The 14,299-nt window shown below is 48.2% G+C and overlaps 1 protein-coding gene across 1 annotated transcript; it reads left to right on the top strand.

Moving 5' to 3' along the window:
- LOC109838229 lies at positions 1,951–6,431 on the top strand. Its single transcript, XM_020406688.1, has 6 exons — positions 1,951–2,053; positions 2,356–4,572; positions 4,659–4,853; positions 4,933–5,307; positions 5,387–5,542; positions 5,619–6,431. Exons 1-6 carry the CDS (start codon positions 1,951–1,953, stop codon positions 6,365–6,367), a joined length of 3,795 nt encoding a protein of 1,264 aa, XP_020262277.1. The 3' UTR covers positions 6,368–6,431.

Raw genomic sequence — 14,299 nt, forward strand, 5'->3', positions numbered from 1 at the left:
TTTTTTTACTTTTCTCTTCCCTCGAGCATCCGTTCTCCCTCAAAATTTCATAGTTGCATTAGATCTAGTATTCCTTTGGATCTTTGGCTGAGAAATCCCTCAAAACTTCCATATTTAGAATTTCTCTCAGGCCCCTCGAGCGCGTGGTCTGAGTCTCTTTCAAGATCTGATTTTTATTAGATCCACGAGCTTTTCCTCAGGTAAATCCTTAACCATTTTAGTATATTTTATGCTTAATCCAATTTATGAATTTGTGGGGTCGCATGCGAGGGTTAGGATTAAGATTTGGCGCCTCGAGCTCACCTTTCAGGGGGGAGAATTGCAAAAAAGCGGAATTTTTTTCTGGATCTGATTCCTTAATCTATTTTACAGGTCACCATGTCTCGTATCGTGAGAGGTCAATCCTCTACCGCGTCGGCTGATGGCGCGCCTCCCTCTTATGCTGGTGAGCTATTTTTGGAAATTTACAAATTAGTCCATTTTTTCTTAGAAATTTACAAATTGGTCCTTTTCCATTTTGTTCTTCTTGGTGAGGCAATCGGGAAGAGCCTTGATTCTCCTTGGCGAGGATCGACGCTTTAAAGATATGTTTTGCTTGGTCAAAACCATATCTCAATATAAAGGGGGCGTTTTGACGCTGCATTGTGCCTTATAAGGCAGTGATATATTGTCGATATACCCTATCTTATAAGTGCATGATGTGGCCAAATCGTCTCACCCTTTATAAGGCAGTGACTCTATCTTACCTATTCGTAGGATGAGTTCAACTTCCTTTTATAATTGAGACTAACAACTGTTTAAATGTTTGCTTCCAGTGGAATATCCTTCTGGGGCGTTCTCATCTCACGCAGTGTACGGGCGTCGTGGCGAGTATTATTCGACTTCCGACGATTATTCTCCTATCCCAGTCACTCCTCGGTTTGCTTCGGGCACGTCGACAGAGGTTGCCCAAGTGGTGAAGGAAGGTGGACATCGAGCTCTTCGCCAGTTGATTACAGATGCGCCCCTCGTGAAGGATGCCAATTCGATTCAGCCTCTCAAGAAGACCGATTTTTTATTTGGCGACTCTGCCAGAGATCCGGATGTAGTGTTTATTGATGCCGAGCAGTGGCTTCATAAAACTGGCAGTGGTTTCATATATTTGCCGAAGATTCCTCGGCATCGTTCGTTGACTGAGCTCAGGCGTCAGGCTGTGACACGGGAGATGTCGTGGCGCTTGACGGAGGAGCATGAGAGCGTTCACTGCGACTACATCACTCATCAGGTAGCTCCTGGTTCGAGCAGGAGTCAAACTATAGGGGTTTATTTGCAAAATTCGTGGGTCTGAAATTTTGGGGGCTCTTATGCAAACATGAACTGAAATTTGGGAGGCTTGGGTTCGTGTTTGTTTCTTCAAGAAATGGGGGTGCTTTGTGTAAGAGGGTTAAAGAACTGTTTGAGGGGTTTATTTGCAAAACAGTCCCTAAATATTTGGAGGGGCTTATTGTCAAAAGAGCCACGAATTTGGGGCTGAAATCCAAGAAGTTTAAACCCCCGACCCTTGATCGAATTTTTGGTAAAAGCATATGGATGCAAAACCAAAAGTTCATGGAGGGACTTTTATGTAAAATTGACCAAATTCTGCAAAAGGGCTTATTTGCAAAATTTGATCAAAATTATAGGGTACCGGGATGTTCGATGATCAAGTATGATGACCATAACCCGAGTCATACGTGTCCTTGACCTGAATTTGGCCTTGAGCACGAGGGGTATTTTGGGTATTTCACCAAAATTTTCCGCGAAATGACGATTATCGTTTCGCGTGCACGAAATTCGTAGGCTTAATTAGACTTTAACTACAAAATCCTATTTGTTATTAGGATTTCGAGTCCAAGTGCTTAATTTCCCTTCTTCCGATATTTCGTGTATATATATCGTACCTGATGTACTGCTCTTCATTGCAGATTCACGATGTCTCCCCGTCGGTCTCGTCTTTCCGGGAGTCACCCTTGCTCGCAGCATGGCGTGGAGGAGGCTCCTACGACATCATCTCCAGTGACCTCTTGCTTTGGGGGTAAGAATCTTATATATATTTTTTTCTTTTATCCCGGATTGACCTCTCGCGGGTCATGACGGAAGAACCGATACCCCTCCCGCGGGGGTTAAGGTTTCGGACTTGCTTTGCTTAGCCAATTCAAGTCCTCGGTTATATTGGGGCGATCTCGTGTTGCCTTACACCTTATAGGTCGGTATATGTTATCACGGTGTCTACGTGATGACGCATACCGTTCTCCCGGTGTAGGGCACTCGAAATCGAATAATCTCGTCTTGCGTTTATGACATGGATTTTCTGACTCCATCTTTGCTTTGTTGCAGTTGAGTTTCCCGGGGGTAGTCTCCCTCATCATGCCCCTACCGGTTGTAGTAGGGAAGTGTTTTCTTCGGCTTCTGCCAGGCAGATCATCGATCCCCTTCCGCAGTTCGACAGAGATCGCTCAGACGAGTTCTGTCGCTTGATAAAGGATGGAGGGCGTCACTGTTTACGCCAACTTATCACCGATGCTCCTCTCACCGCAGACGCCACTTCTACTGAAGCTTTAAAGAAGCCGGGTTTTCTATTCGGGGATCGCACCGAAGATCCTGCCGCGCTGACTCTTGCTGAGGAGCACTGGCTTACCCTTGACGAGGGAGCTCTTTTATATATCCCCTCTATTCCTCGCCAGTGCTCTTTTACTGACTTGGAGAAACAGGCTGTGGGGCGACAGATGTCCTGGCCTCTTACCAATGCTGTTACACACGTTCAGTGCGGATACATTTCTCATCACAAGAGTCCCGGTTCTCTGGGGTATCAATCCATTTGTGGCCTTCGACCCGGGATCATGGGTCTTGACACTGCACCTCCAGGCGAGGTATCGGCGGCCGCTCTCACCGTGAGGAATCGTTTAGCTCATCTGGGAAGACAATTACCTCGACTGGATTACCGATGTTATGGTTGGGCTTCCTCACTGGCTAAGGGATGGTGGACCCGTTTGACCAGTTATGTTCTGGGACGCTGGGAGAGAGACTTGAAGGGTAGTGGATTATATACGCCCATACGGGCTACTATGTATGGACTTCCCGTTAGCTGCCGTCACTTCTTGGCATTGCTCGAGACATATATGCCTGATAGTAATACCTTCTTGACCAGTGGCGGAGAGCTAGGGTTGGCTCTTCATGAGATGCACCAGGTTTCCGGGCTTTCGATGGGAGATTGCCCGTATCAGGAATACTTCCCTTCTAACCAACAGTTGGAGTGTTTGAAGAAGGATACTCCCGATGTGTATGACACTCTCTGGGACCTCACCTGTCATTATCACACCTGTTTGCTCCAGAGTTCTCCTCCAGCGAAGACGAAGAGGAAGATCAGCTTGAAGCAGTTTGCTGTTTACCTGTTTCCTAACTTGGAGGATGATTCCGAGGAGTCCATACATGAGTTAGGCGTTTTGACCCCTGCCGCTATTAATGAGCTGATGGAGAAGAATGAAACTCATTCTTATACCATTGCTAGTGCCGAGGGGGCTTTTCCGGCCGGGACTAAGTTTCGATCGTTCCTCTATCATGCCCAGAAGTCTATCGATCCTCGGTCTCTGTTAGCTGGCTACCTTGCTCTTTGGCTGAAGAAGTGTGTTGTTCCATATCAGTCTTCAGACGCTCTACCCCTCGAGGTGCTCTTCCCTGCGGTCCAGCTAGCTTATGGGAGGGAGCTTTCTCTGCTTCCAGCGATGGTTGCCAGCATCCATTGCGGGCTTAGGGGTGTAGTTCGTGTTCTTACCCAAGTGGGTTCTAAACCCTCGACTGAGCTTACCTGCCCGAAGGTTGAGCTGCCCTACGCTTATTTGATGGCGTGGTTCGTTCTTCACCGTCCGGACTTGATGTCGGCGCCCAGCGCCGTTGATGTTCCCGTTCCTTTCCTACAGCTGTTGGAGGAGAGTAGATGGGTTGGGAAGAAATTTGAAGATGTACAAAAAGAACTTCGAGTTCGCAGGAACTGGGAGTTCTTCAAATGCTTCCCTCGCTTTTCGGGACGTTATGGCGAGGAGTTGACTGATATGGAGAAACCCCGAACTAACCGGACTGCTCTCGACGTCGGTTGTTTCCGCTGGTTGGTGAACATCCGAGTCGGGTATCTTGTTCTCCGGGTGAAGGACCGCTGCCACATAGAGCCTTACCTTCCCTGCCGTTTCGCACGTCAGTTTGGCTATGACCAACTATACGTTGGGAATCCGAGTCGTAGTTTGCGTGTTGAGGGAGGACTCGTTGACGGCGTACGGGCGTGGTTATGGACCATGGTTGGCTGCACCGGGGCTCAGTTTGCTCTTCCCTCCTATAAACGCAAGCCGATGATTACCTTCCTCAGCTGTAAATGGTTCCTCTCTGCCGATGAATCCATAAGTGTGAGGAGTCTTTCGGAACTAGAATCCGATCACTTGGTTCAATCTGCTATGATGGCTGCTCGCAGGGCTGAGCCTGCTCAGAGACAGAGGAAGAAGTCCACCGGAATTCCCGAAGGGGAGTATGCAGATATAGATACCGACCAAGCAGAACTTGATACAGGTTTGTCATGCTCTTTGATCCTCTTTCTCGACTTCAATTGGTATTGGCGAAAGATCTGGTTCATGAGATGATTCTTGTTGTTTCAGGTGGGGTAGCCGACGACCATGGGTCGCTCGCTTCCCGTCGTGCGAAATCCAAGTTTGGTGGCCAAACTTCGCATGACCGCCCCGTTGGTTCTATGAGGGGTGATCCTTCGAAAAGGAAAAAGATTGCCCATAAACCTCATGTTGATCAGCGCTCCCATGGGGTAGATTCAGGAGGCTTTGCCGACGGGGAGGAAGGTAACATTTTGTTGTACCCACTTTTATTGCTTTAAGATGATTTACCTTCCGGGATCCCTGATCCTGTTTCATAATTCAGGGTTCTTCGAGGAGGGCGAGCTTCCACCAGGTCCGGTATTCTCTGGGGCTGACAACATGGACTGCTTCATGCAGCAGGTGTGCGACGCCCTTCGTGATGGCTCCCTGGGCATTGATCTGAACATCGATCTTGGGCAGGCAGATGGTGTTGATCCCACCGGTTCATTTTCAGATATACCTACATCCGGTGCTGCAGGTGTTGCGACAGAAGGGCCAGACGGGGATGGGGCCTCCCCTATTGCAGATTTCGAAGAGCAGGGATATGTTCCTGCACCGGTCTTCCCGAGACCTGACTCTGGACTGTTAGCCGATATGTTAGCTGAACAAGCTCCCACCGGGACTGTGAGACCACTCTTTGAGAGTGATTCATCCACAGGTATATATCCAATTTCCTCTCTTCTTTGCTTGTCTCAGTCTCCATTTTGACTAATAAAGAAGTGCAACTATATGACCAGGCGCTGTACCTGATTCTGCTATAGCTTCGGGTGTTTTCCCGCCTTCGCCTAATACGACTGACTTGCCCACGAGGGTTGATATACCTTCCATGAGCATTCCTGTCGTTACTTCGGAGCCTGTCGAACCCCAACCCGAGGGGATTTCCGCCGGTATAGGTATACCTCGAATTTCCCTTAGGGTCTTTTCGATTGTATTTAATAGTTTCTTGACCTCCCATACTGCTGCTTGCAGGTTCTCGACCGTCTCTATATGAGCAGGTCCATGCTCTCTTGGCCGATACCAATCCAGATGGGGATGTCTTCCGCACTGACCTCGGCTTCTTTACTGCCTTTTATAACGGCGTGATTGATAAGCTTCTGCACAGAGGGTCTTCTTTTGATCAGTTCAGGCGTTCCTTCTCCCGTCACATGATGATGATGAGGGAAGAGGGATATCCGGATTTGGCCGATTCCTTTACAGCTGATTTCGCTGCCCTGGAGTCAGAGATTCGAGAGCTGAGGGAGTTGAAGGCTGGTGGAGCTCCCTCTTTTGCATCTTCTCAGGTGGAGGATAGGTTGACGCAGTGGCATGAACTGCGATCTTCCGTTGGCAGCGAGCTTCGATCACGTGAGCGCACTGTCGAGCAGCTGATGGCCTCTCTGGCGAGGAAAGACACCAGCAGAGCTGAGTTAGTGAGCTCCTTAGATTCCACTCGTGCAGAGATAGCTAGACTGAAGGAGGCCTTGGAACGCGCCGAAGAATCTGCCGCTACCATTTCTGAGGAACTGGTTGGGTTGGAGCGTTCTCGTGAATGGACACTCGACAGGCTGGGATCAGTGCAGGAGGGGTTGATGAAGCTACGACACGAAGCCGCAGAGGTTCTCAACAGTTCCGAAGATTCTGTCCGAGCTAGCCTGCAGGCGGAGTTCGAGCAGGACTATATGGACAGGCTCTCTGGTTTAGAGTCTCATATTCTTAGCCGTCGGTTGCCTTCGGACTAACGAGCTTTTGTTGTATGCTTTTGACTTGATTTATTAATAGAAAATCCGCATTTGCTTCTTTTGTGTTTTCTCTGTATCTCTTCCGAATGACAGATTTATGGGATTTTTGGCAAACCCCCAGCCATCAACGGGTTTGAGGTGCCTTTACCGATTACCGTTTGAATCGGGCTAGCATGCGGATTGTCGAAATCCGTTCCGCATGTAACGTTGTGCTGAGAGAGTAAACTCTCTGAGGCTTTGTGCTATGATCTTGAATACATAGGCTTCGTCTTTCTCACGGGAATAGACTACCCGGCAACGCGTGTTAGGCGTTGACTTTGGGGTTTTTGGCAAACCCCCAGCCTTCAACGGGTTTGATGTGCCTTTACCGATCACCGTTTGAATCGGGCTAGCATGCGGATTATCGAAATCCGTTCCGTATGTAACGTTGTGCTAAAGGAATGAACTCCCTTAGACTTGCTGCTACGACTTCGAATACGTAGACTTTGCCCTTGTTACGGGAATAGGCTACCCGGCAACACGTGTTAGGTGTTGACTTATCCCTACTTAGGATTCGGGATAAAATTCCCCACGCACCAAGTGCGCGGATTGGAAGTTGAAAGTTGTGTCAAAATAGGAGAGGAAGAATTTTATATTCTATCTCCCGCTGGAAAGGAAACTTGAGGTGGGATTCCCCACCCCCAGTATCTGGAAGGATGAACTGGGAATGGGATCTCCACTCCGAGCACCCGGAATGATGAACTGGGAGTGGGGTCGCCACTCCGAGCATCGGAAAGGTCCGAGGAGAGGAAGAATTTTATATTCTATCTCCCGCTGGAAAGGAAACTTGAGGTGGGATTCCCCACCCCCAGTATCTGGAAGGATGAACTGGGAATGGGATCTCCACTCCGAGCACCCGGAATGATGAACTGGGAGTGGGGTCGCCACTCCGAGCATCGGAAAGGTCCGAGGAGAGGAAGAATTTTATATTCTATCTCCCGGTGGAAAGGAAACTCGAGGTGGCACACCCCCAGAATCCGAAAGGCTCAAACGACCCTAACTGTCGTAAGGTTTGGTCATTTGACTCTGAAGAGGAAGAATTTTATATTCTATCTTCAGCTGGAAAGGAAACTCGAGGTGGCACACCCCCAGAATCCGAAAGGCTCAAACGACCCTAACTGTCGTAAGGTTTGGTCATTTGACTCTGAAGAGGAAGAATTTTATATTCTATCTTCAGAACTGGAGAGGAAGAATTTTATATTCTATCTCCAGCAAAAGAGGGAAACTCGAGGTGGGATCTCCACCTCCAGAATCCGCAGGATGAAACTAGAAGTGGGATCTCCACTCCGAGAATCGGAAAGTTCAAACGACCCTAACTGTCGTAAGGTTTGGTCATTTGAACAAAAGATGACTCGGTCTTAGTCTCGACCAGGGTAAGTTGTGACTAAGCGAGGGTTCGAGATGACCCTAACTGTCGTAAGGTTTGGTCATTCGGGAGTTTGAAAGTGGACCTCTCGTTCATTGAAGGAATCGAGAGGGGACTTTGGCTTTGGTCCTAACTGTCGTAAGGTTTGACCAAGTGGGAAATTTGGAACGATCACAACTACGTGAAAGTTTGACCGCCCGATTTGTGGACCTCTCGTTCGTTGAAGGAATCGAGAGGGGACTTTGGCTTTGGTCCTAACTGTCGTAAGGTTTGACCGAGTGAGGAATGTGTGGCGAAGACTATGAGTAATCGAACACCAATGAAAGTTTTGTGAGGGAAAATTAATCCCTCGAATGATTGGATCTCATCTGATGAGGGTTAGAGTCTGACAAACTAGAACATTCGGGGTTCGAATGTGGACTTCTTGTTCATCTCTCTTATACCGACCAGGTTATCCCTAAGAATACCCCAATGTGGTATTCTTCCGGGAACTTCCCGATACATCAGCTCCTTCTGAAAGGTGCTAAGGATAGTACCTCTTCAGGAATTTGCCATTTATTGGCATCATCAGCCGATCACCATCTTTGGTGACTAGGCGATAGGCGCCGTTTGAGTAGACTGTTTCTACTACGAACGGTCCTTCCCATTTGGGCTCGAACTTGCCCTTCTTCTTGGAGCTCAGGTTCATAGGATGTCTTTCAGTTAAGACCAAATCCCCTTCCTTAAAACTCCTTTGTCGAACCTTTTTGTCGAAGGCTCGAGAAATTCTGGCTTGGTAGAACTCGATATGCTGTTGAGCCTCCAGGCGCTTTTCATCGAGCATCTCGAGTTCTTCGAGGCGCTTTTGATGCTGTTCTTCGGTCGTCATTTGGGTTGTAAGGGCGATCCGAAGAGATGGAATTTGAACTTCCAAAGGGAGAACGGCTTCACATCCATATACTAATGAATACGGGGTTGCACCGGTTGGTGTACGTACCGTGGTACGATAGGCCCATAGTGCTGCACCGAGCTTGTCATCCCAATCTCGCTTGTTACTTTTCACAAGCTTTGACAAAAGTTTTATGATAGTCTTGTTGAAGGCTTCAGCTAATCCATTTGCTGTGGGATTATAAGCCGTTGATGAGATGTCCTGAATTTTGAATTTTTCGCAGAACCTTATGAAGGCGTTGCTGACAAACTGAGGACCATTGTCATGTATGATTCGTCTTGGAACACCATGCCTGTAAATGATGTGGTGCTTGATGAATCCAATGACGTTGCTCGTCTTAACTTCTCTGAGTGGAATTGCTTCAGCCCATTTGGAGAAGTAATCGGTAATCGCCAGGATGAACCGGTCGCCTTTGATCGAAGGGGGATTTATAGGACCAACAATGTCCATTCCCCAAGTCTCGAACGGCCAAGATGTTACCGAGGGATGCAGATGCTCCGGAGGTTGGTGCATATAATTCGCATGTACTTGACACGCATGACACTTCCGGGCATATGTGATTGCTTCGCTCATCATGTGAGGCCAGAAATATCCCATTCTTCTGATGCGATCATAAAGCTTGGGGCCAGGCTCGTGCGCGCCACACTCCCCTTCATGTGCCTCTCTAAGCACTTCTTGGGCTTCTTTGGTTGATAGGCAACGCAATATCAGCCCATCGTACCCCCTGCGGTATAGCGTTCGATTCTCTGTATTGTAGTAGAATCTGGGTGCTCTTCGCCGGATTGACTCTCTTTCCTTCACATCTTCTGGCAAGATTCCATGCAAGACGTAGTCGATGATGGGGAAACGCCAATCTCGTGGTTCGAACTCGATTTGAGTAGCGTGTACCTCTTGAACTTCTTCTTCCTCGGCATCTTCACTGTAAAGCGGCACTAGGAGTTGGTGAGTTCTTACCGTAACAAACTGCTCTGTTTCGGGAGGCTGCGCTAGTGACACGGCCAATGCGGCCAACGCATCTGCATAGGTATTCTGTAGCCGTGGAATATGTTCGATGAAGAATCCTTCAAATGATTCCGCTATCTCCACTGCCATCTTATGGTATGGAATTAAATCCTGACTTCGGACTTCATATTCTCCTTGGACTTGCTTGACTATTAGTTGAGAATCGCCGAAGGCTTCGAGATACTCAACCCCCAGCTCCTTAGCGAAGTTGAGTCCAATAATCAGTGCATTATACTCTGCCACATTATTTGAACATGGCTTGGTTAATGAATAGGCTCGGGGCATCACGTGTTTTCCTGGGGAAACTAAGACCACTCCAACCCCGGAGGAGACCTTAGAACGTCCAGGAGTATCTGTGACAAGAGCTGCTCGAGAGGCGCCATCGAAGTATAAACGCCACACTTGTTGGTGTGAAGTTGCGTTGACCTCGTGGGTTTCATCAGGTAGGTCGTCGTATATCTCGGCAGGATCCGTAGTTGGATTAGCTGCGAGGAGATCGCATATGGCCTGTCCTTTGACCGACTTCTGTTGCTTGAAATGCAAGTCGTATTGGGACAAGAGTAAGGCCCATTTTGCTAACCGCCAGCTCATGGAAGCGGGTTGAGTCATGAATACTCGAACCGGATTAACTTTAGAGATGACGTAAATGGTCTGCCCGACCAGATAATGTCGCATCTTCTGAATGGCGAACACCAAGGCGAGGCATTCCCTCTCAATCATAGGATATCGAGACTCGGCGCCCACCATGGTTCGGCTCAAGTAATACACTGCCTGCTCGTGACCGTTATCGTCATCTTGTGCAAGCAATGCACTTAATGAATGGCTCGTCGCCTTGACATAAATCAAGAACGGTTTGCCCGATTTCGGTGCAACGAGTACGGGAGGTTTTGAGAGATATTCTTTAATGCTCTCGAATGCTTTCTGACAAGCTTCATCCCATACAAATGATACGCCCTTCTTTGCGAGCTTGGAGAATGGCTGGCATTTTCCTGAGAGGTTCGAAATGAACCGACGGATATAAGCCAATCGCCCCTGCAATCCTCTGAGCTCCCTGAGGTTTCTCGGAGGTTGTAATTCATTGATCGCCTTTACCTTATCAGGATCGATGTGGATACCTTTGGTGGTGACGACGAATCCCAGGAATTTTCCACTCGACATTCCGAGGAAAGACTTGGTAGGATTCATCTTCAACTGATGGGCTCGCATTAAGTCGAACATGGTCTTTAAGTCTTTGATGTGATCCTTTTTATCACGACTTTTCACGACCAGATCATCTACGTAGCATTCAACAGTCTTTCGGAGATGATCCTGAAAGATCTTTGACATAGCTCGTTGATATGTAGCACCTGCGTTCTTTAAGCCGAAGGGCATAACTGTGTAACAGAAGACACCGAGGGGCGTTCTGAATGCGGTGTGCTTTTCATCATCCGGATGCATCTTTATCTGGTTATAACCAGAGAAACCATCCATGAAAGACATCCTCTCGAACCCACACGTATTGTCGATGATGACATCCGTGATGGGGAGGGGAAAATCATCTTTTGGGCAAGCAGTGTTGAGATCCCGAAAGTCGATACAAATCCTGACTTTCCCGTTCTTCTTAAGGACTGGGACAATATTGGCTAGCCATTCTGGATGTTGCTCCTCTCGAACGAAGCCCGAGTCAATAAGCTTCTTGACCTCGGATTCGATCGCCTCCATCATTTGCGGACGAAACCGTCTTTGTTGTTGTTTGACTGGTTTGGCATCCATCTTGATATTGAGACGATGTACTGCTACGTTCGGGTCGAGTCCTGGCATGTCTTCATAATTCCAGGCGAACACGTCAATGTACTCCTTGATAAGAGAGATTAACTCTTCTTTCTCATCGGGTAGAAGACTATCGCTAATGAATATCGGTTTAGGATTTTCCTCAGTTCCCATATTCACCTGGAGTACTTGATCTTCGGTAGGAGGCTCTCTTTGCTCGAACCTATCACCATACTGCATGTTTAGGTGGTGAACCCAAGGATCTTCCCATGTTGGCATCTGGTCGTCTTCCTCTATTGCGGTAGGATCGACCGTGACCATATTTGACATCAACCTTTTGAACGTCTCGCCAAGGCTAGTGTCGGAACCCCCAGCCGAAGAGTCGGAAGAGTACCCGTTTCTAGCCTTGTTAGCGATCTGATCAATGATTTGCCAGCAACATTCGTCGTCGGACGAGGAGACGTAGCCGAGACCTCTTTTATAGCGATAATAATCGTCGGGTTTTCCCTTCGGTACATAGGCCATTCGAGGTGGAACTCGTGGGCCTCGACCAAAGAAAAGACCTTCTCCGAGTGTGAAGTCATACCCATACTTTTCCATCATATCGCGCGCTTTTGCGTCATATCTGAATAGATGAGGAGCAGGTTTATCTTCATCTTCTTCTTCTTCTAAGAAGTGATCGGGTGTCGGAGCTTCTTTTCCTTTGCCGTAGACGACTTCTTTTCCACTCCATTTTCCCGCGGGGATGACAAGCGTCGCTCCGCATGGATCTTGTACCTGCTTTTTCGTCAGACAAAATGACTGAAGAGGCATATGCAGGTCAGGATTATCACAAAGCTCTTTAGTGACGTCATCAAGACACATCGAATACTCTAAATCATCGTTTATTGATAGTTCTTCGGCAAGTTGCCAATTACAACTATTCTCCGATGATTCTTCATCATCAAGATTGATTACAATGGGTACAATGTCATTAAGTACAAAACCACCATCGTAATCAAGCCCAGTTTCGGTATCAGCTTCATCTCCGCTGTCCGTTCCTTGGGCCGGTGATTCAGTATCGGATTCAGCGCCGTATAGAAGGGAATCGGTGAAATAGTTTTCCAATCCCTTAAACGGTTGCTTATCCGCGACCACCGTCTTGACCTCGTTATTCAAGTCTATGTACTTGAGGCATTGATGCAGAGTTGACGGAACTATAAGATTACCGTGGATCCAAGGTCGACCCAACAGCAAATTATAGGACGTTTCTGCATCAATTACATAACAAGTAACTTCCGATTTTAAATCTCCGATCTGGCACTTGATTCGGATCTTCCCCAAGGGTCTAGACCCGCTGGTGTTGAATCCATAAATCGTAGTGCCAGTGGAGGCTAATTTACTCGTCGGGATTCCGAGATGATGCATCAATCGGAATGGCATTATGCTAACAGCGGAACCCGGATCAACTTGGATCCGGTTGACCATGCTGGAGCCAATGTGCCCGGTGAAGTACAAGGGCCGATCATGCTTCGAGTTCTTTGTTTGCATATCCTCTTTAGTGAAGGAGATGCATGGGAAATGATGCGCCGCTAGGTTGCAATGCTGAGCTGATGGCTCTGGCCCTTCAGGGGCTGGCTTGATCCGAGTTAGAAAAGCTTCAGAGTCACTCAAGGCTTCTTGCAGTGCTTTCCTTGTATCCTTGGATAGGCGCAATAACTCGTAAAGGGTTATCCTAGCCGGGATATTGGCTAATTGCGCCATGATGTCGAAATGAGGTGGAGAGCTCGCATTCCCCGGTTTGTCTCTTCCAATCGGATGATTGAATCGAGACTGCCTCGGGTTTTGGGTCTCCTGGCGTAAAGGCTCTTTTCCTTTCTCCTTCTGTTGGACTCTTTCCGCGGCTATAGGCGTTGAGGGGATTGCTGCTATCCCCAATTCTGCCAATGTTTTGGACGGAGGAGTGTTGGTACCTAGTTGCTCGGAAGCATCCGGGTACTTGTAATGATACTCGTTACCGCTCCGAGTTGCAAGGGCTTCCTGTTCATCTTCGGAAAGTGGGAAGGCAGGAATTCTGTCATCGTCCCTTCCTGGAATAGCGGACACCCCATAACAAGATTTACCTTTCCCTTTTGATTTCTTCTTGGAAGAGGTCCCAGTCCACTGTTCGTCTCCGATCAAATCCGGATGAACCCAAAGAATTTCGCCATTAGGGGCTGTGTGTGGCACAAGTCCTTTCTGGCGTTGTTTGTGAGGATCATCGTTCACCGTCTTCACTGCTGCTTTTATTACCGGCTCAAGCTGGAACTGGCTCACGGGAAAGAAGCCGAAGCCAATCGTGACTGCATTCGCACCCACTTTCTTTTCCTTTGGCTGCTTCATCGTGATGACCCCGACGTCGATGAGAGCCTGGATCTTGTCCTTAAGAGCATAGCATACCTTGGTGGGGTGGTGCACCGCTCTGTGGAATGCACAGTACTTCGGATCATTAATCCTCTTGGCGTCCTCCTGATCTTGAACTGGAGGCAATTTGATTTTATTATTCTCCACGAGGTATTTGAAGATCCCAGGAACTTCGTCCTCTCTGAATGAATAAACTTTCGGGAACTTTGGCTCCGAAGCTTTCGGCCTCGGGGTCTGCTGTTGCCACCTTGGTTGTTGAGGTGCCTTTTGCTGCTGCTGCTGCTGCGGTTGCGCTTGCACCTCGAACGTTTGATTTGCGTTCACGGCGTTCGCATGCGCTTTTCCTTTACCCCTCGGGGTGAAGTTCGGTTGCGGAGCGTTGTCTGGTATTTGGCCTCTTTCCGCCTTCTTCCTTTTGATGAATTGTTCGGCTCTTTCCCCTCGCACCTTCAGGTCCTTCCAGGTC

The sequence above is a fragment of the Asparagus officinalis genome, chromosome 1 (genome assembly GCF_001876935.1).
Source record: "Asparagus officinalis chromosome 1, Aspof.V1, whole genome shotgun sequence".
NCBI classification, from domain to species: Eukaryota; Viridiplantae; Streptophyta; class Magnoliopsida; order Asparagales; family Asparagaceae; genus Asparagus; species Asparagus officinalis.